Below are 24,423 nucleotides of genomic sequence, written 5' to 3' on the forward strand. Positions count from 1 at the left end.
TTTGGAAAACATCCTGACAAATAAGTCGTCATGTGCATCATATGAAATGATGTGAACACTCAGAACAATGACTAGCCACACATGTGGTGACCAGGGAGCAGTTAAGGAGGTTAGGGGCTTTGCTGAAGTGGAGGAAAGGTGTTGGAATTACAAGCATTTTATACATAGTCCTTGATTTTCAGCAGGGACTTAAAAGCTCTTGTTGCTGCAAAGTCAGAAGATGTGTTTAAAGGAGATCCAGTGAGACTGTGCTTGTAATTCCTCCAGTTTGTATGTGAATATCCTCAAATTAAAGCATTTCACAGCTTCTAAATGTGGTTTGATCTCCCTGATAACATGTGAAGAAGTCAAACTGTGGACAAAGTGAGTTGAGGAGCTTTAACCTCCACTACATCCCTGGTTAGCAGGATGAAGGCGCCCTCTTGTGGTCTTCATCACATTTCACAACAGATCAGATTTGTACCTGAAGAAGCCTTGGATGAGTGCTGGGACATCTTCAAGAGACAGTGAACTAACACAAGTTATGAATATGTGATGTTTACGTTATCAAAGCAGCAGATGATGGAGAAAAACAGAATGAAATCATCTTTTTTTTCTGAAGAGCTTCTGCACAAAAGCACAATGTGTAACTACTGACACACTCAGACCTTCTGGCCCTTAAAGTATGAGCGCTTCAAAATTAATAAAATCATCTCTGTGTTTTCTAAAGGGCTTCTGTTGTTTTTTTTCTGAAGACCTTAGAGAGCAGTAGTTCTGACCCAGAGGTTAAGTTAAGACAACTTCATTGAAGATCTCAAGATTGGCAGCTTATCAGGAACCCTGATTGTAGTCCGAATCATTTTAAAGGTGTGATGAATGTAGGGGTTTACTTTCTTCTTTTCGTGTGATATGAGTGTTATGACTGCATGTCCAAATGTTGCATGACAAAATGCAGAGTCCCCTTAGCTCATTCAAAAACTTTCAGCACTCTCTTCTTCTAATGACTCCATCCAGCCTCAACATAATATCTTTTCATGGCTGTAATTTCAGTGTTTGTTTTCCCTCACTTTGAGATTTATTTTCATCTCCTCGGTTATTGTTCTCTTTCAGACAGCTTCCAAAATCCTCGTCAGACCACTGGCTAAATGTGTTGGTGCTGGATACAGACGCCTGCAGAAGAGAATTGGGACAGAGGATGTTGTGGTGTGGACAACTTGAAGGGAAGAACCCAGGCGCGAGACTCAAGAGTTCAGGCTCAAGGACAGGACTTTAATGAAAACAAAGCTCAAGCAGAGTTCCAAATAGACACAAAAAGAAAAGCAGGTTATTTGGATTGGGCACAAAGCAGGCTAAGCGAAAAAGAAACCAAACAAACACACAAGCAAACCAATAGAGGGCGACAAGTCTTCTGTTAACAGAGGAACAACTGAATTTAAATGATTTGTTTGTCATGATATTAGAATGGGAGTCCAAGATCTGTGGCGTGTGATTTAACGACAGGTGACAGTGTGACGAGATGAGGTGAAACCATGTTCATTAATAAATCTTCATATTTATTCTTATTGGAGGACGTCTGCAGACGTCGAGCATTTGAAGAGTTGAAAACAGTTACATGCTCAGAGAGTGTGCTGTAGTTGTTAGGATGTAGGGGGAGGCAGATCTGTGCTTCGTCTGGTTGTGAATCATGTGAGTTCATGGGAGTATGTTTGAAAAGAAGGATACAGCCTGTTCAGTGGGAGGAGATAAATGTGATTGTCTGTGTTGTTTTTCTGCTCTACGCTATCCACTTGTATGAACCAGGAAGAACCAGCGTAGAGTTAATGTGCACTGCATGACTGGGATGTATCTTGTCAGTGAAAAATGTATGAAACAAACTCTGATGATGATGTATTTGATGACCTTATTTGCTCTAGTGCATCAACGCATGTATCAAAGAGATGTTGAACTGCAGGTGAAACGGATCACTGCTAAGATTTATTCAGAAAATTTGACACTACAGTACGGTCAATCTGAGACTTGTGAAGAGAGTTGACTGACTGACAAACATTCTTCTGCTCTAAACATCAACTCTGTACTTTGTGGTGTTTCAGGAGGAAAACTGACTCAGTTATTCTCTCATATTAGCTCCACATTATCTCCATGGCCTTTGTTTGAGATCCTGGAATAAAGACAGGAGACGGTCATTTCTTCATGTGTGACAAACAGCAGCTTTATTCATCATGTGAAGCTTCAGTTTGTTCTCCCATTAAATCAGTAAAGTCTGATAAATGACTCTTGTTCAGTGATTTCATGATTCACAGATTCACTTCATCCACACAATCAGTTAGTTGGACTCAGAATATCAGCTATGTACAATCAAATAATGACTGATGTCCTGACTGATGATGATCATGATCACTACAGTTGACATGAGCTCGTCTGTTCATCCATTTGAACAACAACAACAACAACATGTGGTCACCAAACCAATCAATGGAGATGTAATTGTAGATTTCTTTCTTTCCAAAGTCAGAACTAAATCTCTGTGATAAAGGAAGGTCTGCTGATTTCTCTGTTGAGGCCCATACAGCAGAAGAGAAACAACAACATACAAACACATCAACACAAATATTCATGAGACGTTCAGAGCACAGACAAGTTTAGATTTTCATGTGGACAAATATCAGTTTAGCTGAATCAAAGTCATGGTGAGCAGTGAGAGCCTCCGTGGCTAAACAGACACAGGAAGGAGCGCCACCCAAACAAAGTCCAACATCAAGCAAACAATAAGCCAGGAGACGTCAAAGTACAGCCCGGAAAGTGTGATTGACAGCTGATCTCTGTGCAGTGAAGACATGACACAACAATGAGCTCTCAGCTACAACGATGGAGACCAAATCACCTGGAGACTAAAAGACACATTTTAACCAACTGTCCCTCAAGTGACTTCTGTCTATTTGACTTTAATCAACTCAGCAGAGTCTCCAGAATGAAACGGACGAAGTCCAACATAGAGAGGCTGAGTGAATGTGGTCTGAACTCTGTGGAGGAGAGTCATGGTTTCAGAGACGCTGTAGAAACACAGAATACCTGCTCTGTGATCCAGGTACACTCCTTCTCTGGAGGAAACAGGACCTGAGACGTCAGTAGAGACTTTGTTGTAGTAAAATATATAACTGTTTGTGAAACAATATAATGACCAAGATTTGTCATTGCCTCCAAATAAACATTCCTGTGACCAGCCTGCTCTGCTGATATTCTTGTATGCGACTGCTACTTCAACTCCTCTTCCTCTCCACTCCACCTCCCAGTAACAACGTCCAGTCAGACTCTCTCTACTCAGGACCTGACTCCAACCAGTGAATCTGTCTGGATGATAAGAATAAGACTGTTGTTGATTCATTCTTGTTACTTTTCTGTTCCCCTCAGATAATAACAGATCTGTGTTTGCTGTGTTTGGATCCAGTGTGATTTCATGTGAATATTTCAAGAATTCATCTCTGGTCTTTGGCTCTGGTTGTGGCAGTAAAACATCCACTTCAGTCACTGTCAGTGAGATGTTTGTCCATGTCTCTCTCAGATCGTCCTGTAGTTTCTCTCTGGTCTCTGTCACAGCTGCTTTCACGTCATCAAAGTACCTCAGAGGACGAATCTTGATGCTGGATGAGTGTGTAGACTCACTGGGTGGTGGCAGTGAGGGGTAGTTGTGTAGAAACTGGTTGTGATCCTCTGTGTTTAAGAGCTGCTTCAGCTCGGAGCCTTTCCTCTCCAGCTCAGTCATCTCCTGCTCCAGCTTCTCCTGAAGATCTTTGACTCGACTCTTTTCAGTTTCCTGCTGGGATCTGACCAGCTGCGTCACATCAGAGCTTGTTTTCTGGATGAGACGGATCATCTCAGTGAAGATCTCCTGACTGTCCTCCACTGTTATATCAGCAGAGTCATTGATGGCCTTCAGCTCCTGTCCAAGCAGCTCCACATCTTTCTTTCTCTCCTGGATTCCCTGCAGGATTTCTTGGAGCATCACCTCCACCTCCTTCTGCTTCTCATTCCTTTCTGCTGCAACTGGGACTGTTTCATGTCCTTTATGTTCCTCCATTAAACAGAGATAACAGATACTCTGCTGATCAGTACGACAGAAAATCTTCATCACCTCATCATGACGAGAGCAGATGTTCTCCTGGAGCTTCTTGGAGGGCTCCACCAGCTTGTGTTTCTTGAATGGAGCTGCATCATAGTGAGGTTGGAGGTGTTTCTCACAGTAAGAGGCCGGACAGTTGAGACAGGACTTGAAGGCTTTCCGCTTCCTCCCAGTGCAGACATCACAGGCAATATCTTCAGGTCCAGCATAGCAGTGATCAGCTGGAGCAGCTTGGAGTCCAGTCTTCTTCAGCTGCTCCACTAATTCTGCTAACATAGTGTTTTTCTGCAGGACAGGCCTCTGTATGAAAGTCTTCCTGCACTGAGGGCAGCTGTAGATTCCCTTCTGGTCTTCTCTATCCCAGTGGCTTTTAATACAGTTCATGCAGTAGCTGTGTCCACAGGGAACAGTCACAGGATCCTTCAGTAGATCCAGACAGATGGAACAAGAGAGGGTTTCTCTGTCCAGCTGAACTCCTTTCTGCGTCATTTCACCTCTCCAGTATCGATGTCAGTTCCTGTTTGCTAGAAGTGAAACTAGTCTGAACTCTGATCTGAACAACATGTGAATCTACTTCACCACATGCTGGTTAGACCAATCTTCAGTGTAGAGATCTAAAGGGGAGGGAACAAGGAAACATGAGTTAACATGAATAGAGCTGCTACAGGAAGAGGGAGGAGTTAACAGATTTGTTACAGGAAGAGGAACAGTGTGAAGCTGACACTTTTTACAGAAAAGCACTTTTAAAAACTTTGGTCAGCTCAGCTTTTAGGTGGTAAACTCTACTTGGGATCTCTGGGTTTGGTGTTTTCTCCACAGTTTTCATCATCAACTCTTCTGTTCTCCTAAAACAAACTTTGACTGAACAGTTTTGATTCTTTATTTCTGAAAGTTTTTATTTAATTTTGAACAAAACAACACAAAATCTCTCTGAGACACAAGTGACCTGACAGTGAACACGTCGGCCTATTGAACCAAAAACAACAAAAGAAAACAAGGACGTAGAGAATTAGATAAATTAATGACTGAGAAATGTTTAAAATCAGTCTAGTAACATTACTCGTGTCTTTACCTCAACTAAGTATGAAATACATCAGTGGAGAAAGTAAAGGTAAAATAAGATGATGAGAGCTGTATGCTGTAGAAAGAGAATGAGAGAAAAACTGGAGTGTGACGTGAATCTCCAGCTAATAAAACAAAATGAAAAGTAGGTCAGTAATGTTTGGTCAGTCCGTCTTATCAGTGCACGTTGAACTCTGCACCCGTGTCACACATCTTGATAGGAGCTATATAATCAAATAGCTTTGAAGGCTGTTGTCTAATCTTGTCTTTTACTGTAGTTTAATTACTTCCTACTGACAAATGAGAGGTTGTGATGGACCTTTATGGATTTATTTTTCTCTTGTCTGAAACTTTACATCGCTGCCTGCAGCCTCGGCCTGAACACTGTTGTACTTTTAAGACTTTGATCCGGGTGAGACGTTCCTGGTTAAAGTAAAGGTTAGAAATAGCTGAAATCACACAAATAGTTCAAATCACACTGGAGCATCCATTTTAATCCCAACTCCAACAGCTTCCAGCTACAGGTTGATAAACAGATAATAATCCTGAGCACAGCTGGAAGATCTTTCATCCAGCACGCTGCAGAGCTGGAGCAGGAATCATGAAGAAACTGCAGCACACAATGGATGTTTGTGATCCTTTCATTCACTGATACTGATACAACTGTAGCTCAGCTAACTGAAGAGGTTCATGCTGGTTCTGATAGAAAGGAGTCAGGATACACAGTGTGTCACAGTTTGTTGCGTATGGGGCTACATAGTCAGGGTGCCCATACTTCATACTTGTACTTCCTTTCTAAATTATCTCATGGTCGAGGTAAAGACACGACTAATGTTACTAGACTGATTTTAAACATCTCTCACTCGTGAGTTTATGTAATTGTCTACGTCCGTCTTTTCTTTTGTTGTTTTTGGTTCAATAGGCTGACGTGTTGACTGTCAGGTCAGTTAATAAATAAATAATAAAATAAAAACTTTCAGAAATAAAGGATCAAAACTGTTCAGTCAAAGTTCGTTTTAGGGTAACAGAAGAGCTGACGATGGAAACTGTGGAGACACCTCTTAAACCAGAGATCCCAAGAAGAGTTTACCATGTAAAAGCTGAACTGACCAACATTTTAAAAAGTGCTCTGCTGTAAAAAGTGTCAGCTTCACTGATGTCCGGAAATTAGTGCCTCGGTCACATAGAATCTGAAACGGCTTCCCTCTTCTTGCCACGAAGCATCATAAGCATCGAGCAAAAAAAGGAGTCAGTGTCCATGCTGCACAGAAGATCCAAATGCACACACCTAGTGTTGAGGCATTTAAAGATAATACCCCACCTCTTCTCCTGCCTGCGGTCTATTTTGATGGTGTATGGGCCAAAACAATCCACTCCAGTGGACCACTACGGCGGTTGGTTGATGCGCAACTGTGCAGCTGGAAGGTCAGCCATTTGAGGAATGACGAGCTTACTGCGCCATTGCGGCACTCTGTGTAACTATGCTAGTGTTTCTTGACAGCTTGACGTCCATGAATGATTCAGTATGTCCTCCTTATTTCTGCAAATCCACTGTCAGGACCTGCATGAAGCAACCGGTTGTCATAGTCCTGTATGAGCAACTTTGTGACAGGGTGGTGCCAGAATGATGATGGATGATGTTTCCGCAGAAGATGGTATCCCGGGTTTCTTCAGCTGGTCTAGGTGTGGAACTTACATCAGGATTAGTTGGTTCATGGTCGGTTCAGTCGCTGGGATGGTTCACCATTTGTAGCCAAGAGTGTCAAGTCCGCAGCGCCACAGGAGACCAAGCGTTGACTCTTGTGGGTCGGTCTTATTTGCAGTCAGCCATACCTCACATCTGGCTGATTTGGCTTCAGGAGGTAGATGGGCGATAACCTCAGGCATGTGGCTGGACCACTGTCTCATATCAAAGCCTCCACTGGCAAGGAGAGCCCTCATATTGTCAATGAGCTGTCTGGCTTGATCTGAGACTGCAGAGACTGGAGACAACTGTCTACATAAAATGCTTGCAGCACAGATTATGCCACACCTTCATTGCCCTCAATGTGTTCTTGCACACGCCGCTGCAAAGTATAAGTTGCATGGGCTGCAAGTAGTAGTGAGGGACGAACCATGACTCATCCCTTGCTTCCTCAGGGATGACACTTTGAGTGAGACTGTTAGCTCCCTTTAAATGCAACTTGTCCTGTCTAATTGTCCTCAGGGACAAGATTTCTTCCTTTGCTTTAAGACCAAGGTGTTGCGCAGCAGCTGGTAGTATAATTGTTCTTTAGATCCGTCTTCCGTAACAGCGTAAGTACTGAGTGTTTTCTTCCCATTGTGCAGGCATACGGGGACAACCTTCAGTATCATTCGACCTGAATGGCTGAGTGGGTTCATCTAAATCATGCTGGAGGATGTACTCACAGTCAGAACAGTCTCTGTTTGTGTCACACCATGGAGCACAGATAGGTGTTGTTCTCGACAAATTGAACAGGGCTTCTTTAAAGTGCAGTTGTCAGGTTTGCGTCCTCTCCCACACCTCCAGCCATTCACACTGCTCCTCATACTGGAACAAAGTCCGATAACCCCTCCCTCTTCTTGGAGCAGCTCCAATAATATTTCCTCATGTTTCCTTGTTCCCTCCCCTTTAGATCTCTACATTGAAGACAGGTGTAACCAAGATGAGGTGAAGTGTGAGAGCTGACAGGCTCCGTTCACTGTAGAATCACATGTTGTTCAGATCAGAGCTCAAGGTTAGATTATGCTTCCGCGTAGTGATCACGCAATGGTCACGCAATGGCCACGCAGTTGCTCGGACGCAGTCGTGAGACCGTGATGGTTCTGCGTGGGGTTTACGTGTCGAAATGCATGCAACACCGGCACTGTGCGAATTACCCCACCATATTTGGGGGGTACTGCTCCTTCACTTCTATGACCATCATGGTCTACTACTGTATCAACCCCCACCATGATCGCAAAAACACATCCAAGGTCTAAACATGCGACAAATTGATCATCAGTATCTCATTATTGCTATTATAGATCCAAAGAGATCTGTTTGATCAACTTCCAAAAGTTAGAATAGTTGAATACACTGAAATACTATTCTAACGAGTATAATACTGCCTATTTCATGAAATCTTGATTTGGTTCATTTTTAGATAGGCTATCATTAGACCTGGAGGTAAGGCAGAACTTTCTCATATGCTGGGATAAACTGAAACCAATTTTCTATTATATCTATTACATTTCTATTATATTTTCTATGGTGGTAGTTAGTGTCAGTAAATCAACACGTAAAAAAAAAGATATTAAATAATAGAAATAGAAAAAATAGAAAACTATACTAACCAATTAAAAACAAATTCAAATACTAGCATGGTATTCAGCTGCTCTTGGCTCTGGCTGAGATTGTAATTTTATGTAGGCTTAGCTACATCAGTACTTCTAATAACAAACAACACAGGACATGTGTCAAATTCATTTCTCAGGGCACAATTGATTCATAATGAAATGAGAATGGAAACCTATAGAGTTTTTACCTGCCTACCTCACCATACAGCTATAAGCTAAGCTTGCTTGAAATAGAGACTTAGCTTGCTAACTAACGTTGGTAATTAACGTTCTTCTAACGTCGGAGTGCACTTTACTAGCCAAGACGTGACATGAGCTATGAAAGAACAAAACACTTTAATAAATGTAAAATCACGCGTTTTCAACAAGCCAAACTTCTGCTGGCAACTTACATTTACCCATGCACATCAGGCTCAGCAGTGAAATCAACCAACTGCAGGAATTTACCCGGCGTTTTTATCGCGTTTTATGATACCTACCTCCTGCACTTGAGAAAGTTGCGGCATCTGCGTCGGAAGCTTATAACGCCACAGAGGTGAAAAATGGTATGGTCCAAAACGGGGGTTCCGAAATAGCAACATTAAAATATCCCTACAGTGAAAATGGGAGTTAACTTGTAGGCTATTGTTATTTTTATTATTATTATTTTCACAACATCAGAAAAAATTACTTGACCCCCCCCAAAAGTGATATTTCTGTCTCTTTGGGGGGTACTGGGTCTTCAATGGGGGATACAGTACCCCCCAGTACCGCCCGTAATTCGAACTATGAACACCGGTAGAGGGCGCTATGATTTTTTGTGACCAACCGACCGAGACTCTTGTGACGTATCTCACCTCGTTATTTACCTTCCGGCTTTTGCCGTAGTCACAGTGTACGATGGACACCGACACAGAGAGACTGGCGTTGGAGCTCCAAATTATTCAAGCAGAGGAAGAAATACTTCTATTGCAAATTAGGGCACGACAAAGGAGACGATGTTTATGAGTGGAAACCGGAAAAGCGGTCTCCAGCGGATGTAGTTAGCGGACCAATCACAGCCAATGCCGCTGCGTTGCTGCTGCGTTGCTGCTGCGTTGCTGTTGCGTCGCCTCGACGCGCGTCAAGGATTTTTGGGAGGTGCGCGTCTGGCCCTTGCGTAGGACGCACGGGGGTCCGCAAGGACGCAATAGGTCCGTAATAGGTCCGTACGCACGGACGCGCTGTGTCAACGCGGAAGCATAATTTGGGCTTCAGACTAGTTTCACTTCTAGCAAACAGAAACTCACACAGTCATCAACACTGGGAGGTGAAATGGAGCAGAAAGGAGTTCAGCTGTTCACCACACACACACACCCACGCACACACACACACCCACACACACACTAATATTCTCATAAACTCCATATATCAAATACAGAAACTAAGCTTTTTATACAGCATGCCTATGTAATGAGTAAATGGTGCGATTTGGTGGTCAACAGTAAAATTGCCAAATTTGAGTCCTTCTGAACTGGGGGAATCACCAAGATTGTAAAATGCATTGTTATATAGTGTTACGTCTGTGCATTCAAATAATGTGGTTGTAATGGGAGTCAATGGGGCAAAAACAGCCACTAACGCTATGAAAGGAAGTTTTATTGAAAATCTTATGCTGCACAAAAACTAAATATGCATAAACATCAATGATGTTACTAATCTTTGACATATCCAAGACTGCAATAACAGATAAAAAAAATTCCTGTCTCCGATCATGTTTTATATTGAATATAGGTCATTATGTGTGTATTTTTCCCCATATCAGTGACTTTTTTTTTTAAATTGGCATTTAAAAGGTTACAATTTTGATTTTTTTTTTTTTAATATTTAGTAGTTTTGATAAGGACTGAAGTTGATTAACAGATTTAAGCAAAAAAAGTTTAAAAAAATATTTATCTGATTTTTTTTTTTTTTTACAGCATTCAAAGTTAGTGGCTGTTATCAGCCAGCAACGCAATGAAAGGAAGTTTTATTGAAAATCTGATGCTGCACAAAAACTAAATATGCTTCAAAGTCAATGATGTTACCAACCTTTGACATATCCAAGACTGTCATAACAGGTAAAAAATCTCCCATCTCCGATCCTTTTTTATATTGGAAATATGTAATTTTCCTCACCCAAAATCGGTGACTTTATTTTTTAAATTGGCTCTTAAAGGGTTAAAATCCTGATGATTTTTTTTTTTTAAGAGTTTTCAGTTTTGATGAGGACTGAGGTTGATTAACAGATTTATGCAAAAAAAGTTGAAAAAAATATTTATGTGATATATTTTTACAGCAGTTAAAAATTAGTGGCTGTTTTCAGCCACCAACGCTATGAAAGGGTAGTGTTTTCTAAGGGTACACAAAGGTTAATCAATCACAACATCTCTGCTATAGCAGTGGCCTGAAAACATCCAGCATGACTGGTCGTCAGTGGTATGGCAGGCAGAAAAAAGATAATATATCATCTTATGCTGTAATGTTATCTCAGAAAGATAAAAAAAAAAACAGGAATCTGGTACAAAGATTAAATCATTAACTTTCAGCTTTTTAAAAACTCAGCTTTCAATATTTCAAAATGTTTTTAATGGTGGACAACAAACTAATCCACCTGGAGATCACAGACACATTAGAAACTCTGAGAAGACGTTGGAGAAACTCTGATATGAGAGCTGCAGCTGTGAAGCAGGAAAACTCGGGTGTCAGATAATAGTTTTACATTATACAATTTGCTCAGATTAATTGCAGTTATTGAAGTTCATTGGCACACACATTTTATATTCAGTTATTGTATTCGTTGTTGCAGATATCAAATGTGGCCACTTTTCTCTTTCTCTTTCTGTAGGAGGTTGAATATCTTCTAATTCTTGAATATCAGGGCCTTATAAGGACAGATAAAAGTTGACATGTCTAGACACAAAGTGAAGCTAGTTCTTTATGGAGAAAACTGGAGCTGTTGTAATAAGACACATGTAGATGATTTTTCCCCACAGCTGTCTCACTACTGAACTCTACGCTCTAACCCCACTACGCTGCTGAATCCCTCCAGAACTCGTATCCTCCTGCCACCCTTGGACTACTGACTCTTTACTGACACCTATATAACCTACTGCACATATCTGCCTGTACATGGCCTGGACTAAAATCTGAAGGATCCATGTGAGTAGAGCTGTTGTCATGGTATCTCATTTAGTAGTGATGTGCCAGTAACACATCAGGTGTTTATTTGTGAGTGTGATTTATTAATTCCATAATCCATGTTCACAGCTGCTCACCAAAGAAACTTTAAACACATCCAAGAAGAAACCTGGTGGAGAAAGTTGGAGAGTCAGCAGCTTTGTGTTAATTATCTTATAGCTCCACCATCTGGTCAAGTGGTGTCATTTCAGTTTGTAGCCAGAAAAAAAAGACTGCATTTTAACTACTACTACTACTACTACTAATAATAATAATAATAATAGTTGTAGCACTTTTCTTTATATTTCTGAAGGAATTCTTACTCTTGTATCTCACAACTATTTATTTAATTACTTTAAAAAAAATTATATAAAACTCTGCATTATCTTCTCATACTGTATTTTCCAGTTGTTTCCAGAGTCAGCGAATATATTTATATTTCATGACAGTAACAGACTGAACTGAATCTTTCTAATAAATAAGTTATTATCCATGATTAGTAGAATATTGGTTCAAATGTCCCTTTAAATCAGAGGTCCTCATTTAGCAGGTCATGGACCAGTACCAGACGACAAACCATTTACTACCATTTACTACAATATGATCCTGCAAACTCCCTGAATAATGAACACATCATTGTAAACTATATTGCCAAAAGTATTCACTCACTCATCCAAATAACTGAATTCAGGTGTTCCAATCACTTCCATGACCACAGGTGTATTAAATCAATCACCTATTCATGCAGACTGCTTCTACAAACATTTGTGAAAGAATAGGTCGCTCTCAGGAGCTCAGTGAATTCAATTGTGGTACTGTGATAGGATGCCACCTGTGCAACTAGTCCAGTCGTGATATTTCCTCGCTACTAAATATTCCACAGTCACCTGTCAGTGGTATTATAACGAAATGGAAGCGATTGAGAATGAGAACAACTCAGCCACAAAGTGACAGGCCATATAATCTAAAATGACAGAGCAGCAGCAGGTTCATAGTGAGCAGAGGTCACCAACTTTCTGAAGAGTCAGTAACTACAGACCTCCAAACTTCATGTGGCCTTCAGATTAGCTCAAGAACAGTAAGTAGAGCGCTTCATAGAGTGGGTTTCTATGGCTGAGCAGTTGCATCCAAGCCATACATCACCAAGTGCAATGCAAAGCGTCAGATGCAGTGGTGTAAAGCATGCCACCACTGGACTCTAGAGCATTGGAGAGAGCTTGGCCCAGCTCCAGAAGAGCTGAAGCTGTTATAGCTGCAAAGGGTCATATTAAACCCTATGGATTAAGAATGGGATGTCACTTAATTTCATACGAGTGTAAAGGCAGATGAGCGAATACTAGTGTAGGTTATCTGTGCTGCAGACTCACTGAACGTGTCGTGTCCTCTCACCACCAGGGGGAGCTCTCTGTTTATGAGATGCTGCTACAGGTAGTTTAGAATTAAAATCATGCTATGATTTAAAACTGCAAATACACAAATATGTTTTCCCAGTTTGAAATCTTGTAAGTGGTGATGTGAAAACTGTTGTTGTTTGTAAAAATTGGTGGCACCCTGAAACCCCATCTTCCTCTTATTGTTTCACCTTCAATTTGACCAAACATTTGTTGTTACACTGCCCAGGACTGAAAGTGAGACTTGATCACACAAACAAAAACTACACTGGTGAGATTATAAGAACTGAACTTGAATCTCTCATTCACATGTCAATTGTTCTATTTGATGTAAAATACAAAGCTCATGACAGACAATGGTGTTTGTTTCTCTGCTCTTAGTCTGACTGAAGTGCTGTTTGATTACATGGACTTTTAATCAGTTTAAAATGAATGTGGTGGAAAATGTGGGATTAATCATGTCATCATATCCTGTCACCATTCAAAACTCCACAAGAAAAATTAAAAGTTTAAAGATCAGCTGTTTTATTTACAAAAGAACAACAGCAGCATCATTCGGCAATAAATAAATAGTAACGATAATACATAGGGATGGCTCGATCCGATACTTAGGATCGGTATCGGTCCGATATTGGTCAAAATTTCAGGATCGAACATCGAAAAAAATAACTATAGCCCGTCTGATCCAATACCTAAACCCAAATCCTCAACTTAACTTTGCGCGACATGCCGTAAACAGAGAGCAGCTGCTGCAAGCGTGTGTAAACAGAACGTCCAGTGAATTAGCCTAGCGCTCTTATCATGTCCGCTGTGTGGAGTTACTTTGCACACAAGGAAGAGAAAGGTAAAACAGCCGAATGCAACTTGTGCAACGCGAGTGTCTCAAGGGGTGGCAGCAGCACCGGACGCAAGTGTTTGTGACAGTTATTTAAAGTTAGCAGTCACTTAAAGCAGCTTTTTTTTTTTTTAAATTGCAAAAGGGTGCAAGTACAAATGCAAGTATATAGAATAATCTATACCCAATCAAATAACAGTATTAATTTCATCAACATATAACATATAATAAATAAAAAATACACACATACATAAAAATAAAGTAAAATAAATAATAATAAAATAAAATAATAATAACGAAGATATACAAGGGTCACATAGTTATACAATTTATACATTTATACAAAACAGACATTAGATTACTTAAAACAGCTCTATGTCCTACAGCAGAGTGCCCATTACGTCGATCGCGTGCCATTGAAGAAAAAAATGTTTTAGATGTTAGTCTGGCTTATCAATTATCTGTTGCACCTCCAAAACAAACAGGAAGACAACGTTCATCTTTATTTATTTTTACTTTATATTTGCAACATGCCCTCAGTTCAGCGGCACACATCCACACCCACGCACTTCAACAACAACTCAAGACTATAAAAACAAAGATGATAGAGATTTTGACACTGTAGCACCAATTAATATGACTTAGGATAGGTAGATCACTTTGACTTGGTCATTGTAAAAGCAGCTCGCAAGCCAAAGAAGTGTGGGCACCCCTGTCTTATAGTCTTCAATGGAACATTACTAAGTCCATTCTATGTCTAGTTTGATATGGGTGTTTTACATACAGTTCAACCCCAGAGGTTACATGTGAAAGAAGAAACATTCAAGTTTGCATTTTGCACTGATTTGAAGTTTAAATAAAGAGCTTATGGCTTGAGGCACATCGTGGGCTATTTTATTTCTTCCCTTAGGGGAGCAGAATATTTGTTGCACAGTTTGACCATGGTGTTTTTAGATGTCCATATTAAGCAAAGTACATCTATACAAACTATATGTATTATAAACAACTTAACAGAGGAGAAAAGAAGGCATCGGATTGATATCGGTATCGGCAGATACTCCAAGTTGCAGTATCGGTATCGGACATGAAAAAGTTGTATCAAGCCATCCCTAATAATACACTATACATTAGAAAAGACATCGGTGATGATACAAGCTTTGGATTAATTATAAAGAGACTTTAGAAGAATCATTTACACTGACATCAGTTATTAATGATGTAAGAAATCATTTAAACTCTGACTCAGAGTAACAGGAACATTATTTAACACCGACAAATATGGAAGAAAGTGACTGGAGGAGAAGAGTCTTAGGTTTTTAACAAAAGCTCTGATGTCTTTTTTTGATGCTTACATGTTTAACTATTGCTTTTGTAATATATTCTCCATTAAATATTTTTTCTCATTTGATTTTTTTTTCCCTTCTACTGCAACACCTAAATTTCCAGTTGGAGATAAATAGAAGATTATTTTCTCTTTTTTCTTTCCTTAAACCAAATGTTAGTACAAACAATGAGTAGAGCTGCTGCTAATATTGCTATTAGTACTACTGCTGCTATCAGTCCAACACGTTGTCTGCTCCATCCTTCAGTCTCATTTCGTCTCCTCCTTCCTCCAGTCTGTGGTTCTGGACTTAACGTTGGTCTCTGAGTTTGAGGCTGACCAGCAGCTGATGGAAAGAACATCAAAATATTAGTTGACACTTTTTCATGTCTCAAAAATCAGACAGCATCTTTAAATAGGACTTCTCGTAACTTCTACTTTGTCAACTTACCAGTGACGTCGAGTTCACATCTGCCAGATCTGAAGCCATAATTTGTGTTCACGTCACACTGGTACAGACCAGAGTCATCAGTCCTGAGTCTGGACACATGGAGTCTGATTCGTCCTTCTCTGAGGACGTCTTTGTCTCCCTGGACTCGTCCTTTAAACTGTTCATCTTGAGACTCTGACACCTCAACACCTTTATGGAGACGATACAGGACTGAGACTTTCCTCTTAGTTAACGTGTAACAGAGGATGCCAAGTGAAGTGAAAGACATGTCAGGTTTGGTGGTGAAGGTCCACTCCAGGGTGATGTCGTGGTTCTCCTCTGCCTGATAGGAGCTCTGTGTCACATTCACTTCAAATGTTGCTGCTGAGGAGACAGAGAGAGAAAGAGAGGAGCAGACACACTGAGAACTGGAACATGGGAGTCTTTCAACTCCATCATTGAAGACTGACAATTGATTTGGACTTCATCAAGTCAATTTCTAAACTGACCACAGACACATGAGTTGAGGATGATGAGCAGCAGGATCCTGCAGATCATCTTCTCCCTGTGAGAGGAGACAGAGGTGAAGAGTCATGAACACATGAGGTCAAAGGTCACTCTCTGCAGATACAACAAGGACTAGCCACTGCTCTGTCTTGTCACAAGGTGGCGCCACTCTGCCTAATGTGGCTTCCAATGCACCAGTTTTCTAAAGACAGTGCATTCATCAAATTCACATTGTGTGTTGAATTTGAAAAACACTTTCTCTAATTTTCTCTTCTTCCTCTTGTCCAGTGAGAGAAACAAGCTCTAACTGTGGATTAATATCACAATAATTGAAAATAATTGAAAACAAGTTTAAAAAAAAAAAAAAAAAAAAAAAAAAAAAACCTTCTACCTCTACTGGTTACTTTATATTTTTAACATAGTTTATAGTTGTATAAAACATTTTATTTCGAGTTACTTTCTATTTTTTATATAGTTTTTGTATTGTATGTTCAATGTATGTTACTGGATGCTTGAATTGCCCTCGGGATTAATAAAGTATCTATCTATCTATCTAAAAAAATGGTTGAAAGCGTTGAACAGTAAAAACTGTTTGGCAAGTCTGAAAATAAATCTTTGGTGTGGATGTGAAAATCTAAAGATCTGAATCAATCACGTTAGTTCTGTCTGATCATCAGCTCCCAATTCAATTCAGTTTTATTTATATAGCGTCAATAACAATACAAATCGTCTCAAGATGCTTTACAAAACCCGGCCTGAAACCCCCAGAGCAGCCTGAAGGCAACGGTGGCAAGAAAAAACTCCCTTTTAACAGGAAGAAACATTGAGCAGAAACCAGCTCATATGGAGGGACCCATCTGCCTAAGGCCAGCCGGGTACAGACAGAAGAAAGAGAGAAGAGAACAGCAAGATAAACATACATCTGTCATAGATACACATATCTGACTAAAGCGTACATGTGGAATCTTATGATACAAACTGATGATGTTACATGACAGTTTGGCCTACCAGAGCTTTAGATAAATTATCTGATATTTACACTCACTAATTATTTCCTAACATAACATTGATGTTACTAAACCTGTGTAAGCTCAGATGTATTTGAATGTGTGTTTAAACTATGATTATTTAACCCAACTATGAGAACATGAATAAAGCCTTTGTTTCATTATTGCTGCTGATCATTGTTAACTGTTAGAAGATAGAATTATTAGTCAAGTAGAACAATCAGAGCTCATAACCTCCATGGAAGAAGTTATTAAGAATAAAGTGGAACAGTGCTCAGTTACCAACATAGAGAAGATTCATGACTGTTCACCTAAAAACAAACTCAGAAGCCCACACCCTACCAAACCACAGAGTGGCTTCCGCCTCAAGACTACATCCATCACTACATGCTGCAGAGAGCTTTTCTTCCGCTGCTGCTTCCTCCTTCAGAGGTGAAGACATTTAGTTTGACTTCAATCGACCAGTTACTGTTTGCTCAAGTCCAGAACAATCACATGTGGTATTTAGCAGGTAAAGGTATGAATTACAGACTGCTCCACCAATGAGGTTTTGAATAGTGACATGATAATAATCTCTTAGATTTCCTTAATTTAAATAAATAATAGAAAGCACCTTCATATGTCAATAAATCTCTTTTAATCTATTTTAACTGAGAACGCAGCTTCTTTCATTCATGAGTCATTGATTTTATCAGATTCAAACATCCAGAGTTCATGAGTTAAATCAAACTGCTGAGAATATTTGACTGGTCTCTGAAACACAATCCCTCCAGACTCCTCCATTCACACTGTGATTCTACACAGACACAAACACCAACAATGATCACAACCATCATTTTAGGAGGTGACACTTCTGATACAACAAATGTCTGCTGTGAGCAGTTCAGAGTAGAAAGAGGAGGAGCAGTGGACCCAAAGACCCACGACGACTCCACCATCTCCTCTGGTTTATTAGCTAAGGTAACTACTCTACACTTAAAGACGACACATCTGTATCATGCATCATCAAGTGCTGAGGGAACTTTGTCAATCAGGAAATATCAGTAGAATGATTTTATACACCCAGACCCATACTGGTGTCTGTAAAGAACTGAATTAGTATGTACACACATGTTTACATGTTTGTGAGGACATTTGACATAATGCATACCTGAGCTCCTAACTTTAACCATAGCCTAATGGTAACCTTTACCCTCAAACCAAGTCTTAGCGCTCTCTCTCTCGCACACACACATACACAAAAGCTACAAAAGAAATGTAGCTTTGGAACTGAGACACGTCTGGTTTTCCTGCTTGGAAACTAACTTTCACACGTACCTTGACAGTGTGTTCAGCTCCTCTTGACTCGTCTGGTTGTTTCTTCTTTCAGTCCACGTTCTTTCTGCTCTGGACAGACGATGAAAACCATCACAACACCTCGTTTAAACCCACAGTGAACACAAAACATCCAGCTTCACAATGCTCCTCTGCTGCCCCACAGGCGAGCACAGGTTTTTATAGTCTAGCTGTTTGACGCAACCACAGAGAAATCTGATAAGATCATTAGCTCCGGAAGACACACAACTAATCCACCTGTAGATCAGAAACACATTAGAAACTCTGAAAAAACATGTTGGAGAAACTCCAAAGAGATCAGATATCATTATCTAGATTATCTCATTATCTATTGTTTAAAAGTCCAACAGTGCAAAGCAACAGCAGCATTGGTTCTTGTTGTCATGTGTTCTCTTTAGATGCTGCAGGATCTTTAAACTCTTTGTTTTCTAGCTTGGTTCTAAACAAGAACACACTGTTAGTCAAGAGTCTTCTAGTCCTTCACTTTTAAAGGACGTCTTGTCAGAGTTTAGGACTCGTCAGCAGGTCTGAAATCTGCACTGATCACTTGATTGAAACAAAGCTGAGAAATGTGTTCAACACTGCCAGGGTTTAACACGTTTTTTGAATCACACTGTGATTCCACACAGAGACAATATGAAACGATGTCAGTAACACTGCCTGCAGACAGCGTCATCATTTGGAGCACAGTAAAGTACTGAACAGACAAATGGCATGCAAATAAGGCACATGCTTGTATGCTTGTGTGAAACGCTGGCTGGCAGCCTGTGAGAGAGACTGTGACACAGCAAACCTTCCTGCAGACTTCTCAGTTTAACGACATACCTGAGAGGAGGAGAAAAGATGTGGACAACTACAACACTTTTAAATGACTGCAGATTACAACTTGACTGACTGAGGTGACTCTCAGGTCAAGTAAAGCAATAAAAAATAGATCTGGGTCTGTAGTTATTAAATCAACATGGCTGTTATCTTTCATTCATTAATACACAGGATTAGATGTTACAATCCCTTGTGCCAAAATCCCAGGCAAAACAATTTAGAGGCCCTGTCCAACTGAGAAACCCTGACAAACCTACAGTCATGTGATATGATGCTTAACCTACAATCTAGATGAACTAAGTAAATGCTGCTGGCTTGACGCTAACTCGAACCTTGTGAAATATAAGCTAACCAAATGCTGCTGGCTAGCTTAGCCTACAATCTAAATGAACTAAGTAAAAGCTGCTGGCTTGTAGGCCCACAGAGCAGCAGAGGATAACTCGAACATTGTGAAATATAAGCTAACCTAACGCTGCTGGCTTGTGTGGCCCGCTCAGCAGCTAACCATAGCTACCAAGCAACATGAAGACATCAGGAACCTGGCCTAAACAACAGCAGTATGCAGCATGCCATTGGGGTTTTCAAGTGGGAACCTCCCTTCACCGAAGGCTTAAAGCACAGGTGTCAAACTGATCCGTGAAAGGGCCGCTGTGGCTGCAGGTTTTCATTCCAACCATGCAGCAGCACACCTGACTTGGCTCAATCAATCAACTGAACTGCCTTCACGCAGTCACTTCAGGTGTCCTCTTGCTTGATTGGAACAAAAACTTGCCAGCCACACCCACTGCATCAGTGCTGCATGGTTGGAATGAAAACCTGCAGCCACAGCGGCCCTTTCACGGATCAGTTTGACACCCCTGGCTTAAAGGAACAGTATGTAAGATTGTGGCCAAAACTGGTACTGCAATCACTTTCAAAATACTGTAGAACGGTGTACCCCCTCCAACCTCCCCCCTGACTCCAGGTTGCCAGGTTACCGAGGTAACGTTAGGCTACTCAATACGTCTCAATTACCATAATCCACGTGCTAATGTCGTTTTCCTCTGCGTTTCAGCATAATGACAGAGAAACGGGCTCATAATGCATCGCTAATGTTAGCAATGACGACTCGCCGTTTTTATTTCCCAAACAATTCCTTACCTTTTCAATTCGATGACCCACCTCCTCTGTATGCGCTAACGTAAAGGTACTTTGCACGAACATGCATAACTTTGTTCGACTGTCGTGAATATATTAAATGTCCATTTACATAATGTACAAGTAAGTTAGCCAGGAGAAAATTAGCAACGTTAACGCCAATTGGCGTCCGTCTTTATATACTTCTCCGTTTTCAGCCGTCTCCATCGTTCAAAGGCATCTCCTATACAAATCCTTGTTTTATTTCGGACTTTGTCACGGCGTAGTTCGGATTCATAACGAGGTCTTAGGTTTCGTAACGTTATACATGTTTTATCCGACACGTTCGTAGCTGCAGCTGTGCTAACTAGAGCAGAGCTGGCAACCCGGAAGACGAAACTCTACTGGCTTCGTGATTGGTAGATAGGTGGAGGGTGGCGCCTCAGACCAAAACACAACATGACAACACTGACTGCGTTTACATGGTCTTTAGTATCCCGAATTTGAGGCTTATCCCGGCTTTGAGCATATTCGGGATATGGTGTTTACATGGAACACAGAGAAACCCGGTTATTCATATCCCCGTATACATGATAAATAACAGTATCCCGTTTTCCGATCGCTGCATCCTATCTGCGCATGCGTGTTTTACGTCTTTTTCAATGTTTTCCGACGCGACCTAACTTGTTCAACGGAGCGAGGTGGAAAACCAGCGTCACGTAGCTTTTCCGCAACAGATTTGAATACATCAGCATGTCGGTGTTTTCTGCCATCTAAACACGTAGTTGTGTTTAGTACTTTCATTACTTTAAGGGAAAGTTCTGTCTCTTCGTCGCTCCAAAAGTGAGACGTTCTCGTTGCCGCCATGTTGTTTGTATATCTAGTGCGTCACTTGGCGTCACTCGCGCCTGCGCAGACAGTGGGCAGCCGTCAGAAATCGGGATAAGGTGTATACATGCTTCAGTATCCCGGTTTCTATCGGAGTACTCCAGGTAGCAAAGCCGGGTTTCTTGAAATCGGGAAATGAGCATATCCCGATTTCTGAATTCGGGATATGGTGTTTACATGGACAAACACGAAATCGGGATACTTCAATATCCCGATCAAATTCGTGATACTAAAGACCATGTAAACGTGGTCAATAACATCAGTTGAGGGCTGCAACTCTCACTTTTAAATGACAATATCCTGGCCGGACCACTGTTGTCAGTGATATAAGTATTTGAAATGAACATGATTTCTTCATGTCTAGTGACATATCAGGGCCATTTTATGATTAATTGAAATACATTTCTTACTGTTCCTTTAACAGTGACTTCCAGCGTCCTGGAGTCACCCCCCTCCACGCTGCCACTGCAACACCCCGTTTTTCTCACCATTAATATTCGACAACAACTAATAATTCAATAATTAGCCTAGTCCTTTCATGAATCACAACACAAACAAATCTACCGTGGTTCGCCCCGTTGATGCGGACTGAACCATGACCCAATCGACCACATCTATAATGATTTGCAAACACACTCAGGTCACACAGCCATCCTTACCTTTAGCTAGCTCCCCAGCTAGCATGCTTCCTACGTGTCCAGAGCCACTCTCTCGCTCTCTCTGCTGCCCGGGACATGTTGCATACCGCAGTCCTCTGGCTTTTTCCCCGTATGCCCAGCTCGCTCAGAAGGGCAATTGCCGATTTTGCAATCTGCATACTTAGCTCTCTTACACCCGTTAGCCTCCTCAACTCTATCTTCCCACGGGACAGTCAGCTCTATGAAATAGACTACTTTCTCTGGCTCAGACCACAACAGCAGATCTGGCCGTAGTCGGGTGCTAGCTGTTGGAATAACCAGCTGTCCATTTAAATCCGCCCTCATCTGCCAGGCTCCTCCTACTCTTAGCTGTCCCATGTTATGCCTGATGCCTGCTCGTCTAGCCTTTTCTGTTACCGTTTCATTATCCTGATGATAATTATCAGTTCATCTCTTTTTGAGTATCAGGGGCTTAGAAGAAGAGATAATAAGAACATGTCTAGAAACCAAATGAAGCTAGTTCATAACTAATATTAACAGCCGTTTGTGTTGTGGTGTGTTTGTTGTGGTTCAGAATGATTTCATTACTGTATATCAGAACAATGATCAGATCATTCAGCAAAGTCACGAATCCACTGAGTGGGTGTGTTTCCTGGCTGAAAATACACCAAGTGAAAACCAGTTTTGAATGCAGGTCGTTTCTTTAAGTAGGAGTGGTATCAGGATTCCCTTCTGTTTTGGATGAATTGTAAAACAATCATAGCACCTCTTCTAAAGCAGCGGCCTGAAACATCCAGCATGACTGACTTTGTGTTGTAACGTCAGCTCAGGAAGACAGTACAAAGATTAAATCATAAAATTTCAGCTTTTTAAAACTTAATTTTCAATGTTTCAAAATGTAATCCTGGAAAACAAACTAATCCACCTGGAGATCAGTGACACATTAGAAACTCTGAGAACATGTTGGAGAAACTCTGACTAGAGAGCTGCAGAGAGTTCAAATGTGGCCAGTTTTGTCTTTCTCTTTCTGTAGGAGGTTTGTCGCCGAGTGGACGCGACCGGGGCAGGGTGCAAAACCACCGTATTCTGTCGGGGGAGCGACTACCACAACAACAAAGTCCACGGGGGATTTTTTATAAAAAAAATACACTTTAATTACAAATTTAAAATAATATACTCCTAAAAGTCCTTTTCTAAGAAGAGTCCACCATGTAGATTTACTCCGGACGTGGCGAGCTCCTGGGCAGCAGGCCTCACTATCCACGATTGGCTGAAGATCACTTTGTAGGAGACACAGAAGAAAACACCAGGTGACCGTCAGAATGTTCCGCCTAATCAGTCTTCAGTTATTCGGTTCTTTTTCTTTTAGGAAGCAGAAGTCAGTGTTGATGGGATAAAATCAATTAATATCAAAAGTAATCAAACAAAGGCCAACACAGGGCGAGTCAAAAATAAACAAACAATCCACACAATTTAGAAGAAATTAATAGCACGGCAAATCAAACAAAAATCCCATCCAACGACTGACGTCTGTCCTATAATGACTGATAATAATGCTGGAGATGTTCCTTATGTTCAAATAGCGAAATGAGAAGGGTACTTAGCTGGAGGAAGGGTGGAACGCGTCCCCACCCTTCCACTGTCTCCCACGGCTTCCCCCTCTCGCACCGTGCGTCTACTGGGTCGGTCCGGCGCATCGACGGCGTCCTCTCTCTTGTACCGCAGCGGCTTCCGTCGTTTTATGGCCGTTTCCCGTGTTCCTCGGCAGACTCGCTCCTCACCCGTCGTGGCGACCAACGGCTGTGCTCGTATTCTCCCCGTGTCACCTGCCCGCGTCAGCTCAGCCGCTCCGTCCTGCTCTGTCTCTGCTTCCTGAATGAAAAGAAGAAAAAAGCACCTACGACCCTCCCCCTAGTGTTGCCTAATTACACACGTGCAGGTGATCAGATAATCACCTCCACAGGTCGGCAGACCCACACACCCACACACAGTCACCCCGTGACAGGTTGAATATCTTCTAATTCTTGAATATCAGGGCCTTATAAGGACAGATAAAAGTTGAAATGTCTAGACACAAAATGAAGCTAGTTCTTTATGGAGCTGTTGTAATGTAGACGAGGTGTTGTAAATATAATTTTTCCCCACAGCTGTCTCACCACTGAACTCTACGCTCTAACCCCACTACGCTGCTGAATCCCTCCAGAACTCGTATCCTCCTGTCACCCTTGGGCTACAGACTCTTTACTGACACCTATATAACCTACTGTACATGCCCTGGACTAAAATCTGAAGGATCCATGTGAGTAGAGATGTTGCCATGGTAACTCATTTAGTAGTGATGTGCCAGTAACACATCAGGTGTTTCCTTGTGAGTGTGATTTATTAATTTCACAATCCATGTTCACAGCTGTTCACCAAAGAAACTTTAAACACATCCAAGAAGAAACCTGGTGGAGAAA

General features: G+C 41.2%; 2 protein-coding genes across 3 annotated transcripts in view; both read right to left on the bottom strand.

The window, feature by feature from the left end:
* Positions 1 to 1,251: 1,251 nt before the first annotated feature.
* Positions 1,252 to 24,423, bottom strand: part of LOC311505499 (tripartite motif-containing protein 16-like) — a 204,388-nt gene continuing 181,216 nt past the window's right edge. Inside the window, exon 2 of the mRNA XM_084569101.1 lies at positions 1,252 to 3,596. Coding sequence (XP_084425227.1) covers positions 2,912 to 3,596 — 685 coding nt within the window. The 3' untranslated portion in view covers positions 1,252 to 2,911. The remainder of the gene's footprint in view (positions 3,597 to 24,423) is intronic.
* On the bottom strand, positions 13,567 to 21,532 carry LOC311507786 (uncharacterized protein). 2 transcript variants are annotated; one of them, XR_014699739.1, is made up of 5 exons: positions 20,463 to 21,532; positions 18,483 to 18,551; positions 16,161 to 16,216; positions 15,673 to 16,035; positions 13,567 to 15,567 (listed from the first exon to the last, which is right to left on the bottom strand). XR_014699739.1 is itself a non-coding variant. In XM_084572289.1 (5 exons), the coding sequence occupies exons 1-5, from the start codon at positions 21,467 to 21,469 to the stop codon at positions 15,365 to 15,367; spliced, it is 915 nt and encodes a 304-aa protein (XP_084428415.1). In that variant the 5' UTR covers positions 21,470 to 21,532; the 3' UTR covers positions 13,567 to 15,364. The 2 variants fall into 2 exon arrangements, 1 of the variants encoding a protein (XP_084428415.1); XM_084572289.1 differs by having other exon boundaries at positions 21,246 to 21,532.

This window comes from Chelon labrosus, assembly GCF_963514085.1.
Source record: "Chelon labrosus genome assembly, chromosome: 1".
In the NCBI taxonomy this organism is placed as follows: Eukaryota; Metazoa; Chordata; class Actinopteri; order Mugiliformes; family Mugilidae; genus Chelon; species Chelon labrosus.